The sequence below is a fragment of the Ogataea parapolymorpha genome, chromosome VII (genome assembly GCF_000187245.1).
Source record: "Ogataea parapolymorpha DL-1 chromosome VII, whole genome shotgun sequence".
Taxonomy (NCBI): domain Eukaryota; kingdom Fungi; phylum Ascomycota; class Pichiomycetes; order Pichiales; family Pichiaceae; genus Ogataea; species Ogataea parapolymorpha.
Window position 1 is genome coordinate 527589 of NC_027860.1, and position 14887 is coordinate 542475.

At 40.5% G+C, this 14887-nt stretch overlaps 4 protein-coding genes across 4 annotated transcripts; all 4 read right to left on the reverse strand.

The window, feature by feature from the left end:
- Positions 1-413: 413 nt before the first annotated feature.
- Positions 414-2036, reverse strand: HPODL_02683 (Protein SIS2; the record flags this gene model as incomplete). The annotated part of the gene is made up of 1 exon (XM_014076998.1): positions 414-2036. One exon carries the CDS (start codon positions 2034-2036, stop codon positions 414-416), a length of 1623 nt encoding a protein of 540 aa, XP_013932473.1.
- Positions 2037-4585: 2549 nt separating this feature from the next.
- Positions 4586-6340, reverse strand: HPODL_02684 (Conserved hypothetical membrane protein; the record flags this gene model as incomplete). The annotated part of the gene is made up of 1 exon (XM_014076999.1): positions 4586-6340. One exon carries the CDS (start codon positions 6338-6340, stop codon positions 4586-4588), a length of 1755 nt encoding a protein of 584 aa, XP_013932474.1.
- A 1250-nt stretch (positions 6341-7590) lies between these two features.
- HPODL_02685 (Protein kinase that regulates the G2/M transition by inhibition of Cdc28p kinase activity) lies at positions 7591-9030 on the reverse strand (the record flags this gene model as incomplete). The annotated part of the gene is made up of 1 exon (XM_014077000.1): positions 7591-9030. One exon carries the CDS (start codon positions 9028-9030, stop codon positions 7591-7593), a length of 1440 nt encoding a protein of 479 aa, XP_013932475.1.
- Positions 9031-11495: 2465 nt separating this feature from the next.
- Positions 11496-13235, reverse strand: HPODL_02686 (uncharacterized protein; the record flags this gene model as incomplete). Its single annotated transcript, XM_014077001.1, has 1 exon — positions 11496-13235. One exon carries the CDS (start codon positions 13233-13235, stop codon positions 11496-11498), a length of 1740 nt encoding a protein of 579 aa, XP_013932476.1.
- Positions 13236-14887: the final 1652 nt, after the last annotated feature.

Below are 14887 nucleotides of genomic sequence, written 5' to 3' on the forward strand. Positions count from 1 at the left end.
ATCAGACTTTTTGTTGAAGTCAAGCGTGTACCGAATGCCGACGATGGAGAAGATGTGGAAATTTGAATCATTACCAGTAAACGTTCGTAAAGATTCACTTATCTTCTTGTTAAATTTCTGTTAGAGTTGTTGATGATATATGTTCTTCACAAGTATATCTATAGTTCCTGATCTTTATCTCGTCAATATTAATATTCCTCTCAATTAGGCATGCTTTGTTTCATATGCCTTCAGCCATCCCTTTTCTCGAGCTTCTCCTTTATTTTATTTTTCCTTTGGGCAGAATTTTATCCAAGTTATGTAATCAGACATATAACCCGACCAACTTTACTTATCTATTATACAAAGCCAACAAACCGCCTGCTGGCTAGCAATACATAAACATGAGATGATAACAATAACCAAGGAACCAATTACTGAGTGACCTTGTTGTGTAATGGGCCCGAATAATTGCCTCTTTCTATCGCTTCGCTAAGTTCATCTTCTTCCGCAACTGTTAACTTTCTTATACCGCTTATCAACGGTGGTTCGTTGGGCTCTTCTGACTCCTCAGCATTATCGCCATCATCGTCATCATCGTCATCTTCTTCGTCATCTTTTTCTTCGTCTTCCTCTTCTCCTTCATCCTCTTCATCTTCTCCACCTTTTACATCGTCTTCGCCCTCATCATCATCGTCATCTTCATCTTCAGGATATCCTCCCAATTTTTGAACAATTTTATCTACAATCTCGTTCCAATCCATCATTCCACCCATTCCTATTTCTCCGTAACTGCTCACCACCTTCTCTGTCGGCTTCAAAATTTCTATCCACTTCATATCTTCTTTGATTGTTTTGGCATGTCTTTTAGTGACAGGGGATGTGTACGCAAAGGAAACCATAGCTGGTGCGAGAATAATTGGATACTGGGTGTTCCATGCCCTAACAACGTTTGTTAAAAGATTATCGCATAAACCCATAGCAATCTTGGACATGGTATTGGCGCTTAGAGGAGCTATAATCAAAACATCTGCCCATCGTCTTAGTTCAATGTGAAGAACGGGATCTGTTCTGCTATTCCAGACGGACCATTCGTCTTTATCTCTCCATATTTGTACATTGGCTGGGAATTCACCTCTGGATACAAAATGCTCCGCAGCTTTTGTCAGTATTAACTGAATAGAGACATTGTCCTTGTAAATCTGTTCAAGTTTGTTGATGATCAGCCTCGTTTTCTTTATCGAAACAGACCCACAAGCACCAAAAAGGATATGAAGTTTGCCATCATCCTGAGGTAATCTCAGATGCACATCTGTTGAAGTCGTCGGAACAGATGTTGCCGGATGTGCAATTTCATTGGGCTTTATTTGAGGTAATGGCGGTGCTATATGATGCGGAGCCTCTAAATCGTTGGTAGATGCTGAACCAGATCTCGATCGAGCATTAGGATGTTTCATGATATCCTCAACAGAGAAGTGAGCATGCATAGATGTGGTTCGCTGATGTTGTGGAGCAGGCATTGCAAGAATATCGTCTTCGTCGTGCCTCACCACTGGTGAGTTGGATCGCAGCCCTTCATGTTTGGCAGAATTCTTCCTGAGTGACTGCGTTAATTTGGATACATTTAATACTGGCTCTTGAACTTGATTAGTCCCGCCTAATCCTGATGCACCATTCTTATCAGCCGAAGAATCAATTGCCGCAGACGCAATATCAGACAGAGGCAAGGAGTCCACCGAGTCGTGCTTTGAAGACTTCGACGTCACTCCAGAAAGGTTTTCCCCTTCTTTGGATGATGGTTGTACTGATTGATCTACTTGAGACGCTAAAGCGGGATGCTGAAGAATAGGAGGGGGGGAAGGACATCTCAGATTAGACATTGCAATGACTGCCGGCGAGTTATCATCATTCAATCGTTTTGATGTTGGTTTCGACTTCAATTTCTTCGATGTTATCACAGCATTTTTGCTCTCAAAAGCTGTCGAGTTTGTCGTTTTCAATTCAGCTTGTGGCGATTCTCCCACTAGCTGACTGGAGTTTTCGGAACCTTCTGCCATGTTTTCGAGTCTCTGGGCGCTAGAAGGCAACAACCTATGAAATGTCTCTGCTTATGCGCGATCAATGACAAAGAAAAGTTATTTTGTTACCTGATCGTTTGTGAATGATTCTCATTCAACAAATTATTGGAAAAATTTACAAGCAAAATCCCAAATGATTACCCTAAATTTTATATATAACCTGACTCTTTAGGCGATCAGTATCTTAAATAAGGATTTTCTAAAATAAAAAAAAATTTCCAGAAGAGCATTGAAAAGCGTGCAAATAAATGCGCAGCACACAGGTCCACTCCCCTCTCGGCGGCAAAAATGGCGTACAAATAGTATCTCAGGGAAAATCTGATTCTATGCCAATAGCTAGGGACAAGAATTCGCCCATTGAAAATGGACCCTGTATATATGGGAGTTGACAGTTTCAATGGCTCGAAAGATTATCGTCGAACTGCTGTTGCTACCGGATGAAATATTTGGATGAGGGATTTTTTTAATTATAACTTCTATTCCCCAATTAAAGACTTTGACGTCACGTCGAAAAACATTAGATTTTTGTATTGCGCACAAATTTCCCTAATTTCATATATATCTAACTACGCTTGAATCTTCTTGGCAAATATAACTTGGGGAATGCGAATCAGGATCATTGCCAATACGCTATTTAGGGATACGTCATACGAGGCACTGTAGAGGAAGCCAAAACTGCAACGTAGCATCGCATGTGGCAAAAAGTGACAGAACATAAGCAACCTTCGAAACCTAGACTGTCTGGATTTTGGGGTTTGAAAAGAATGCCAATTTCTCAGAGGCGATTTAGCCTGGGAAAGATGTCCCAGCAGGGTAAATATAAGGCAGAAATCTTGAGATAGTTAACCTGGTCGGTCAAGTTTATTTCTCTGCCCTATATGACGGTGAAACAAAACAGGATTGTAAATAATATAACATTTTCTGGCTCCATGATAACCACACGTTATCTATTGGGGCTCGTTACCCCAGGGTGCTGGAATACGTGAATTCCCTTTGCATTTCTCTAATTGTAGCATCCACCATACTGTTTTGTAGCAAGTCTAGATCGACATCAGCTTTGATGTTTCAGTTCTTTCGCCAGCGAGCACAAAAAAGTCTTAAGGGCCTTATTATAATCGGATCCGCTGGAATTTACATTCTGGCATCAAAAACTTTATGGTAACAGTTCTTTTTGTGCCTGGAAGAGCCCAGCGACGTTTCGTTTCATCATGCTTTGGTGGAAACAAATTCAGAACTGCTTTCTTTCTTTCTCTAAGTTACTAGCAAGACCTCAATAAGATGCATCTTTAGTACGTGATCTTAAAATTCTGAAAAGTAGCCTCAATTTTCAGCTTGTGGTCAGTTGTGGTGCTTCTGGAAAGAGATGAATTTCTGATCATTGAGGGCACCTTAGTAAAACCCAAATTGCAGTGTTACATGGAGCATCATGCATAGTAAGTAAACCTTGTGTGATGTCGAAATGTGGGTCCTTATAGACTACAAACCTTTGACTTTTGATGTTATTCGAAGCGGCCCAAGCCTTTTGGTGCTATACTTCCAGTATAACCAAACGTACGGGAAGTGAATACTCAAAAGCCTATGGTTGCCCGTGCTCAAAGATGATCTATTAAAATGTCCTGTGTTTTCAGGATGCATATATCACAACCTTGATGGTTAGCGGCAATATGTCTTACTTTCCCCATTTGGAACTGAAGTCAAATACACAGCCCCGTGAAAGTCGTATGAAAGACCAGTATTATTCAAGTTGTAGAGATCGTGGATTTTGCATCTGCGGGCAATCGCCCGCTTCTTCCTTCCACTTTTTGCTAACTTCAGGTAGCTGGTCTACCAGGCCCCTTAGTTGAAGCATGAATTATCTCCGAGTTCTGAATGCAGCAGATCTATACAGGAAAATCTTGGTAGCTCACTATTGTAACATATGACTTCCTGTTATTAGCGCGGTTGCCCAAGATCACCATCTGTTATACCGTGTTGCTTCACCATCCACAACGGTAAGAATCAGACCTCCTCGATTTTACCAGATGCATTTCCCTTTCTTCGTCCTAGTGAATGTCATTTAAGCTGTCGGGGCAACCTCTCAACTTTTCCTTGCAGCACATGCTACATCTAGCTTCTGTTTTCTCTCTAGGGGGATTGTCAATCCTCACACCTATGATCGCATTATCTATTCTTCATGAATTATAGATCTTGAAAGTAGTTTTGAGTTTCGTCACATAGACTTAGCTTATGGAACCCATTGGGATCATGGGGGATTTCGATGCAAACAAATCACCCCATTCGAGGAGGCCGTAACTCGGATTGCCAATTCAACTACAGCTGAATTTTTCCCGCCAGTAATACACAACTCATAATGTGTGTTCTTCTGAGATTTCGCTGATGTAAGTTTTATCAAAAATTACTGACTTCAGACAAACTTATGTTCTGCTTGCTTTGTAATACGAAAAGCTTCCGATCACAATAATTGAGTTTAAATCCAATGGCCGTGTATCGTATTGATGCAAGTAAGGTACAAGTTGCAGAATGTCATTTCAGAAAAACACCTGGTATGATCTGTTACTGAATTCAGCATCATCAACATTCTGACCGTAGATGTTTCCGATTGGGTCTCCCGTGTTGGTAGTGGTTTTCTGAGCATCATCATCGGTAATTCCATTCCAAGGCAATCCGTAAAGCTCCTGGCCTGCATCAACGCGGGACCAGTTGAGGTTCACATCGGAACTGAATAAATTGTTTATATATGTGTCAAGACTTTCTTGACTTTGAAAAAATGGTAAATTTCTCTCGGTGGCTCCCAAAGTCAAGTTAGAATCAATCATTTCCCTGGTCTTTTTTGCAATGCTTGTTATGTTGATCCTAAGATTCTCCTGTGACTTTTCGCTTTTTTCTTGTTCGATATACAGCTTGTTAGTCGAGTCAATGACGAAACAAAGCATCAAAGTGAGCTTGAAGCAACAGAAGAAACCATAATCTGTACCGAGCTCATCAATATCCGAAACGCTTTGATAAAATTCACAAAGACATTTTACAAGCTGTTTTGGATGTTTGAACTTTGCCATAATATCGTTGAGCAATGAATCTTCATGTATTGTATCTGCTAGGCTCAATTCAAGAGCATTATAGTCGATGCTGTCAAATCTGATTAGATCAGATGCGTCAATATTCTGGGTAGAATTTGTGCTATTGCTGAAAATTGATGCGGCAAATGTCAACGAGCTTCGCAGCAGGAGAGCAGTCATTTGAGGCTTGAAGTAAACCACGTATTTGGGTTTCGAAATTTCTGACTCACCACGTAATATTTTGTTCATGAGAATATACGATAGAAGTGCACACTTCAGTGAGATAGTGAGTAATCTTTGATCCAACAATTCCAAAAGTCTGATTTCATTATATTGTAAATCGCGTCCTTTCAACTCCTGCTTCAATAATTTTTGGTTTGACATAACCAGTCTCAAGTTTGTGCATAGACCTTGCACCAGCTCTAAAATATAAAACTTGGTGTTCACTTTCCAGGCCACAATGTCCGAGTCTTCGGTTGGTACCATAATCAAGTCCAAAAACGAGCCAATTGATTTATCAAATTCGATGATTTTCATTATCGTTAATACCATATCATTTAAAGAGACAGGGCGATTTGAATTAAAAACCAACGAGGCTTCTCGATATAGCTCTGTAAGATCACGAGTAATCTTGTCCCTCTCCGGCATAAAATAATTTTGGTGCTCATCTTGTGCATCCCTATTATCAGCAAAATCGTCATTCACTAGAAGCGGAGTCCCAACAGTCAATGAACCAAATGCATCAAGGAACTTCAGCTGCGCCCAAATTTTGCACCAAATGTTTGGTGAATGTGAAAATCCAGTGGCGGAAGATGCTTTTCCAGTAATTGCATTGATGGAATCCAAAGATCTGTGCAATCCCATCTGTAAAGCAGTAGAGACTGCAGTGTGAATAACAGGGAGCAAATTTGCACCATCGCCACCATCGCCATCGACTGCACTATATAATAGAGATATTCTCCGTAATAGCAGTGCTAGTAAGACATTGATATTTTGCTTCTTGTCAAATCGAGAAAGATTCAAAGCAGCTTGACAACATTCATCCAAAATTGTGAAAGACTCTTTGAGATCAAATAGAGGCTTATCTCTCTGTTCGCTCAATTCCTTGTAATTGATGAATATAACTGAAATTTTAACAATTGCGAAAATCATGGCTAAATTGGAGTACTCATAAGATTTTTCCGGCTTCACAAAATGAACTTTACCATGCTCATCACGCACAAACATTGTATGAAAATGGGACTTTACTTGAATAATATCAATTAACTGATTCATCAAAAAGTTGTTTAGATGTTGGTCAAAATAATCAATCAAATGAAGCATAGCAGTGTAATGACGCAATATTTTAGCCTCAATTTCCTGAGCAAATCTCTCTTCATCTCCCTTCAAACCAAATATTGTGGACTTTGATGGTATTCTGCGGCTATTCTTCCAATGTTTTCTCTCCTGGGTTAACCTGTCGATGAATTGATGTAAAAAGAAGGTCAATTCTTTCTGGTGGGCAATGGATGTTCTGAAGGAAGCAAATCCAAACACTAGAAATCGGGATTTTTTCGCATAGATACAATTAAGCTTCAGTTTGCTTGACTTCATTGAGAAAACAGAGTTCGATCCGTCGTTTTCGGTGTTCAAAGATAAATTGTCGCGGTGCAATTGTTCATTCTTGTTACGCAAGGCTTCCTCTAGGAAAACCACTTTAGTTTTCAGCTCTTCAACATCAGTTTGCAAAGAAGGCCCCTCCCTTTGGCCTGTCGTTAGGCTTCTGGACTCTCGGAGAACTTCTAGATCTGATGAGCCATTGGACGACCGATTGCTGGAATAGTTCGGAAACAAAGGCAATTGCTGGGTTAAAGTTCCGCTCTGGAGCGGAGTATGTCCCTCAAAGGGCCTTCCGCGGCCTAAATCATCTTTCAACAGGGGGTGTTTGGTGGAAGAATGACGATAATGGCATGAATCTGCCAAATGTGATTTCAAACAGTTAGAACATGGTAATCTCTTATCACATTTGATCTTTTTTTTCTTGCAGTTGATACAAACAAATGATGGCCTGTTTCGTCTTTTTTGAGATTTCATAGTCGACTCCGTTCGGTTTTTGTTTATCAAAATCGTGTCAAGAGTTTTTGTCATCGAAGGCTCATTGATCTCAGGGCTCATGTCCTCGGAACTGGCCATATTTGTATGCTTTCAGGGCTTTAATTTTTCGAGACTCACAAATGATTATTTAGATAATTAAAGCCGCGTTCATTATTTTGCGGAAAAAATATACTTAAGTTTATTAGTTTAAGATTATTAGGTTATTATTATCTTGGTAATCCGCGAAACTTCTTTTTCATGTAACTTCAAACAATAAAAGAATAGGTAAAAAGGGGGTGTGTTTCGAAATGGAGCATCGTTCTGCGTTCGCGAAAATCTTGTGATTACGAAGTTTATCGCATATCTCATAATTGTACATTATCGTTACATTCGTAGGCTTCCACTCATTCCAGAATCATATCAATCGAGGACTTTCTATTCCACTTGCCACAAAGGTTAGCAATTTTATAAGTGGATGTTGAGCTCGTCACTTCCTTCTCTAAAAGTAGATCCTCATGATCAGGCTGGGGTCCAAAATCCCCCTCATATATTGTTGCGCCACATTTCCTCCTGGATTCTACCACAATGCATTCGTAGCTTCTCAAAATCTCTTCCGCAGTTGGTCTATTTGTAGGATTTGGATCGATCATCCATGTGACTAATTTATCAAGGGCTGAGCTGCCATCGCAAAACCAAGATGGTGCCCAACTAGGAACTCTCATTCTTTTCAAGTGATTTGCTTTAGTTAATTCGGTAGGTGACGCTGATATGCCAGTGGTCACCGTTGTGTTCGTAAGATTTGATGAGTAGGTGTTTGCACTGGAAAAGATTGATCCTTCCAAGTCGGTCAAGTCACTGGACGACAACTTCCCTGCATCTGTCAAGTCGCCCGATCTCAACTTTTGCCATGATGTCCCGTTGTCTGGCAAGACTATATTTGCCGCGATTTCAACCATGATAAGACCACATGAGAATATATCGGCTGGTTTCCCATATATGTGTTTTGAAATCACTTCTGGGGCAATATACTCCCGGTCTCCTTCACGGTCAAAATAAGGGGGTATAGGGAGTTTGGAAGCAACACCAAAATCCCCAATTTTCAAAGATCCTTCAAAAGTGATAAATATATTCGCAGGCTTCAGGTCAAGGTGCAATATTCCACATTTATGAATAAACTTCAATCCCATCAATATTTCGTTCAAAATTTTCCATACTCTCCACTCATCTAGCTTTGAAACTTTTCCATTCTCCACCAAAAACTTGTCCAGCGAGCCGTTTTCGCAGCAATCAGTCATTATGTATAGAAACGAATTGTGTTCCCAATAATTGATGAGGTTCAAAATATTTTCGTGGTTGTCACCTGTATCCGGAAGATTCTCATCATCTGCTTCCATTGCGAAAGACCTGAACTTTGCTTGAAGGGTCTTCAGTATTTCAACTTCTTCCAATTTGCGCAGTCTGGTTTTAGGTCCCCCCAAAGGATTCTTTGTTCTCTTGACTGCATATTTGATACCTTCGTATTGAATTTCGTACACCACGGAAAATTCTCCGGCCCCTATCAAACTACAATTTCCAAACTTTGACATCAGGTGGTAGTCAATTTGGTTTTTTTTCTCCAAGGATTCATCGAAAGTTAGTGGCTGATTGTGAGCTCCATGGCTCGGAAGTGAGAACGTGGATGAGCTCTCCAACGTTAGATCAACTTGCGAGTCCGAGCTTTGAGTACTCTGAAAGGTTTGCGTGAATGAGGGATCAACAGGGGTTTTGGGGCTATGGGCAGTCATGGATGACAATTTTGGAGGACCCATATTGATACGTTCTCCCATTTTTCCCGAGCTGAACATGTTATGGGTCGAAGAATGAGAGTAAGCTGTGTGCCAACTTGAATTGTGTTTCGTAGGTGTACTTCCGTCTAAGTAATTGTGTGGTCCTCTGGTACCATGTTGATTGTGTGTCGCACCCAAACGAGTAGGAGTGGGAGGTAAATTTTCCAGCGATCCAAGCTCAGAAAAACCATCAAAGTTCATGTCGTCGATATTCTCCAAATCAAGGTCTTCATCCATAAAATCTTCATGGGATGATGCATTCGACAATTTATGGCGGTTGAATAATGCTTGTCCCTTATGAGGGTTATTCTGAGTTCCAAACTCGCTAAAAGCCTTACTCGTATTGCTCAAGCCTTGCAATGGTCTCCGGCTGCCATCAGGAGAAGTTTTCTCTTTTCGAGTCGCTGGTGAATGTGCCTGTAATTCACTTCCATCTCGAAAAATACTTGTACTGTGGTGACTTTCATCATCATATAAATCATCAAATTCGTTGGTGAATCTCAAAATACAGCTCTCCAAATCAGATGTGTTGATTGCCTTTTGACTTCTTGACAGAGGGCGTCCGCTTCCATTCGAACCACCACTACTTCGAGGAGCCCTGGTGATCCCGTCGATTGAGATTGGCGACATTTTGGAAGAGTTTGGAGATACTATCTCCGCTGGGCTGCTCCCAGTTCTTGTCGATTTGGCTGCTGATGAAGTGGCCATTGTGTGAGCAGAAGAATTTAACACCGTTGATGCATTGGATGATCCAAATGAGTTATTAACCGTGGCACTTTCAAAAGACTCATTAACGTTGACAGTGCTCAGAGGTGGTCTTTTACAAGGTGTTTCGGGCATGGTTTTAAATTTGGTGGCCAAAGTGATGGATTTTTTGCTCTGTAACCCAGTAGAATTAAAGGCTGTTTGTAGCGGTTTCACAGATCTGAAAGACGCCGGTGTCACAAATCCATTTGTGTTTTTTGGAGTGAAATGTACCTGAAGCGCCTCCGATCTTTTGGCCTCGTACCCAGTCTTGTCAGGTTTTGAGAGCGAGTCTGTGGGAGAACCCTTGGTAGCTTTGGGAGCAGTGTTTTTTATATGGAGACTAATAGGGCTGATTCTCTTATCCATCGATGGTCTATTGGCCGTGTCGCACATGAGAGTGTCAGTTACGTCGTTAAAGTGATTGTTGGTGAACATTTTTTTGAAACGGGAAGTGGCAGTCATCTTTTTGACCACTGATGGATTCAAAAATGGAGATGGTGAGTTTGGCGATGAGGCTTCTCCTCCTGTAGGCCTGAAGTTTTCAAACTCTTCGTGTTTGCGCTCACTTGGCGAAAATGTAGGTTCTTTTTGTCGTGAATGTGTGGTACCCCGTGAAGTCTTCGCATTTCCAGAAGGGCTAGTGACATCCGTTCCGAAGTCCAGATCACTTATGGATTTGGTGATTTCATGCTCTTTCTGTAGTTGTTTTCGAGGACTGGTCTCGATGGATAGATTCAAAACGCCAGCGCTTCTCCGCAGAGCTGCCTTTTTTGTTGCAAATGGAGGCGAAGGGTTTTTGAAGGTTCTCAGAAGTAATTCACGGCTATTTCTGTTTGAAGGGCTATCAGTGTTGTCGATCGAAGATTTGAGTCTGTCAGACAGTTGAGGCGTTGAAGAATCGCTCGATGGCGAATAGAGTGTCCGCTTTTTGGTATTCAAAGGAAACCCGGTTGAGTTCATAATTGAGGAGTTAAGATCGCTCGCATCATTCAGCTGGAATTGTTTTTGCTGATTATTGAAAAGCTTTTTGGGACTCAACGGGCTATCCTGTTGCATTTTGAGAGCCTCAAACCTGACCGTTGAAGTATGGCTGATTATTTGTGTGTAAACCTGTTTGGTGTTTGCAATCAATCTATATAACTCTCTGAGTTGTCCTTCATACAGAGTTTAACAACACTGAGCAGAACTTCAAATGCAAAACAAGCTTGTTTACTTTTTGATTTTAATGGTTCCTTCACAGCAACGCGTGGAATTTTTGTGTGATGCACGAAAATAAAATAAAACTTCTTTAGCGCGTCGCATAGATTTTTGATAAGATGCATGTTGAATATAGAGGCCGAGAAAGTAATTGACGTATAGTCAAATAAGTTATTAGTTTTGAATAATGCTAATTGTATCCGGTGTAGGTTTCTTGTTCCTCTCTGCTTTGATGAATATTTCAGATGGAGAATCATAATATCCTCAAAATGAGACAGGAGATGCAACATATATGCGATATTGGCATCATAAATCCCGTCCTGATATATTCAAATTAATCCATGGGTACCTCACCACTAATCCAAACTTACTTACTGTAAAGAGTTATGACTGAATGGGTTGAGTATATTTTTGCATAAAAGTAGTCAAAAGAATACTAACGCCCGCTGATGGAGTGAATTGTGTAATCACCTTGAAAGAAGTCGGCCTCCTTTCAACTGGTTCTGTTTCCAATCTCGGGATCGTCTGGGCAATATTATTTATTTATCGTTATTATTGAAACCTTCCGATCTTGAAACGGAAAATGGTAGTGAATCGTAAAAAGCCTCTCTTGTAGGGAGTTCGAAACCCTGCCAAATATCAAAGCTTTCTGTGTTTGTATTCTCTTCCTCAGGGCCATCTACTTTCGTATTTCCAAAGTAACCCAGCATCTTGCAAGCTTGGCGAAATGAGGGAGCATTTTTTTCCAATTCCCATATTGGTTGTTCCCCGTATGCTGAGCCAGGCCATCGAAGTTGCTTGAAGATTTTGTTGATGGTCATTCTTTCTACCAAAGTCGGACTATCAGTAATATTGAAGGTATCAGCGGTGTCCCTTTGCAATTGATCTTTCATCTTTTGCTCTCCCAATTCTTTGAGTTGAGAGATTACGCTAGTAGGTAAAATGGTTCTTCCGTGATCATCGATCGTCCTCTGGAAAAAATACCTAACTAAAGGTTCCCACATCGGCGAATCTTCGAACTGCCTCATCGAAGTCAATAAAATTGCATATATTTGACTTCTATTGTCATCCACTTCCATAACACTCGGGTAAGAGTTTTCGAAATACTGCAAAAATGCTATTGCATAAGGTAAATTTTGTAACTCAAACAAAATGTAATCCATGAAAAGCTTTAGAATATTGAATTTTGGAGTTAGCACAAATGCAGAATAATCATTAGACTGGCTTTGACTGCAAACGTGTTGCATGTAAATAAACGCCTCTCTCAACTGACCGTCTTCCTGAAGTTTTACCCTGATACCGAACGACAGCAAATCATATGCGGTATTGTAGTCAATATTGGAGGATGGATCAAAAAGCTCTCTGATTATCGGGAACTGGACACCAGCTTTTGCGAGATTTTTTTGACATAGTAGGGGAATCTGAAACCTGTAAAATTGACGAAGAAATTGTAAGATTTCAGGTACATCATTCAACCCTCCACATATAATATTCCAGGTATACTTGTTCGGGGCAACACCTTGTTGTTTCATCATCTTCAAAATCGTTATGCATCTTCTGACTCTATGTTTAGCCCGGGACCGCAAAATGGTGTTGAGAAAAATGTTATACGTCTGGATGTCGGGCTTTAAACCATAAATCGTGGTCATAGAATCTAGTATCTCTGTCATAGTCGTTAAGTCGTATTTCCGAGAAAAATGAAGTAAAATCTTGTTAAAAGATACCAGAGTAAGTTTATGTCCCGCACTATTGATTGCTGACCCGATAGCCTTATCTATTTGACTTTGAGATGAACGAGCATTAAAGATGTTGTAAGCTACTAGCTTCTGGATGAATTCATTCCATTTTATCGCCGATGCCATACCTCCCGGAATGGGTGGTAATGTTATGCTGTTTTTTTCGGCCCAGACCAAACTCTGTGGAGAGTTGGGGGCTTCCTCGGTCGCTTTCAAATTGAGATTAGAAAAATGAGACCAAATTGCAGATTCACTAAGGGGCTTTTCATCTCTTGACAAATGCAGGACTGGCGGTATGAATCCCATTTCCTCATAGCTTCTCCTTATTCGGGCAGCATTGTTGGCTTTGTTTTCGATGGTCCTCATTGTGGTGTTGTATATAAGCTTGAGATCATTTTTCAAAGTGAGATACTGGGAACTTTCCAGTGCGTCCAGGGCGTCGTTTGTCGTGAAATACCCGTATTTTCTCTCTTCAAACACCTTCTTAATGCTCTTTATTGATGTTGCTTTTGGTGGAAAATGAAGAGTTCTGAAAGATACCATTTGTCAATCCTTGATCAAGGTCGGCTTTCATGCTCTTTTTTTTTAGTCACTTTTAAAAAAACCTTGTATGCATAGATTGACGTCGATCGACGGAGTAGCTGTTGCGTTTTATTTAGTTTGCAGAATTCCATTATTTCTTAAATCCAGAGGAACTCTCTCTTCGTATGAATGAATTGAAATTTGCTAGTAAGATAACGGTTACCACTTTTGAGTAAGCAGCTGATGTACCACCATACCTATAGAGTCCTAAAAGCTGAAGGGATTAGAACTGTTAAACGTGGACGTCAACAATGTAGCAAAAGACGAGTATATGCCACCTCGATCAATTCCTTCGTGAACGATGTTCACCAGGATTTACACTTAGCAGTGTCAGAAAATTCCATTTGAAATAATACAAAGTCATGAGAGTCTATCTATTGTAAGTCGCCCTGTTGGCAGAAAATATGAAGTGTCCTCTCATTCATGCACATCGACAACTTAACCACATTTTTTATGACATGAGCATAGGCATTCTCAAGAAATGGGAGCCCAAAACCTCACTTTGGTAGCGAATCGCAATAAATTGTTTTCGAAAGATAACGACTGAGTATTTAAGAAGAGTATTACCTCACTAATGTATTTCACTCTGGATCATCTCTTCATATGAATAATAAGCAGTTGTTTCAGACCAATGAAGTTGCTAAGTTCTGGTTCCCTGTGCTGAGGGTCCATTAAAGAGCAAATAATATCGAGTCCTTTAGCCAAAGACAATTTTGAGAACTGTTTGCGTTAGCTTTCAGCTCGTTTCATATGTTGCATAGCATTGCTGATATCCTACCTGGATGTTGAAATTTATGGATTATGTCAAATCCAGTGAAAGTTCACTCATTCTTTGCTCTTGCAGCCGACACACTATATGATGGTAAACCTCTTATAGTCTGTATCCTGTTGGGGGTATTGAATGGCAAATCTGATTATGAGCATTGTGTTGTTTGCTATGTAGAAGTGGATTGATTAAGGACAATGCCCCTTGTGCGTTTGAGCAGAAAAGCAGACATCTCAACTTTCCCAAAACTTTACAGTTACCAATATTTCTGTCGCCATTCAGTACAATAAGTCATGTTCTCTGTCACTTGTCGGCTTATGTATTTCGTCACAGGATATTAGGCACTCAATTGCCGAATTGGTGACAAGTCTACATGCCAACTATACGCTTTTGATAGCTGCCGAAGATCTAAACATTGGTACGAAGTTTGATTCGAGCAATATCCATGAAGAGCTCGACTTTAATCAGCCACAACTGCAACTATGCTTCATACGATGGAAGGTGTTGGATGACCTGAGAACCTCTAATTATTCGCCGGCCTCCTGGATGACATTAGACTCCTCCAATGTACAATCCTTCTTATACTCAAGGTCCGAAGGACAATTTAGCAAAGAGGGGGTTGTCTGTCACGTATAGCCCAATTCTTTACGCAATTAAAAGGTGTTGTCCCTTGAAGCCTTTCTAATTGATCATCACGATACCAGTACAAAAAGCGCTAGTTGCTGCCCCCACTGTCGACCATTATCGGACATTATATTTCAATAGTGAACATGGCGCCATGTATATAGAGATAAATGACAAGAATCTACATCATTTGAATTGCAAAAATGCTTGACTCCTAACCATC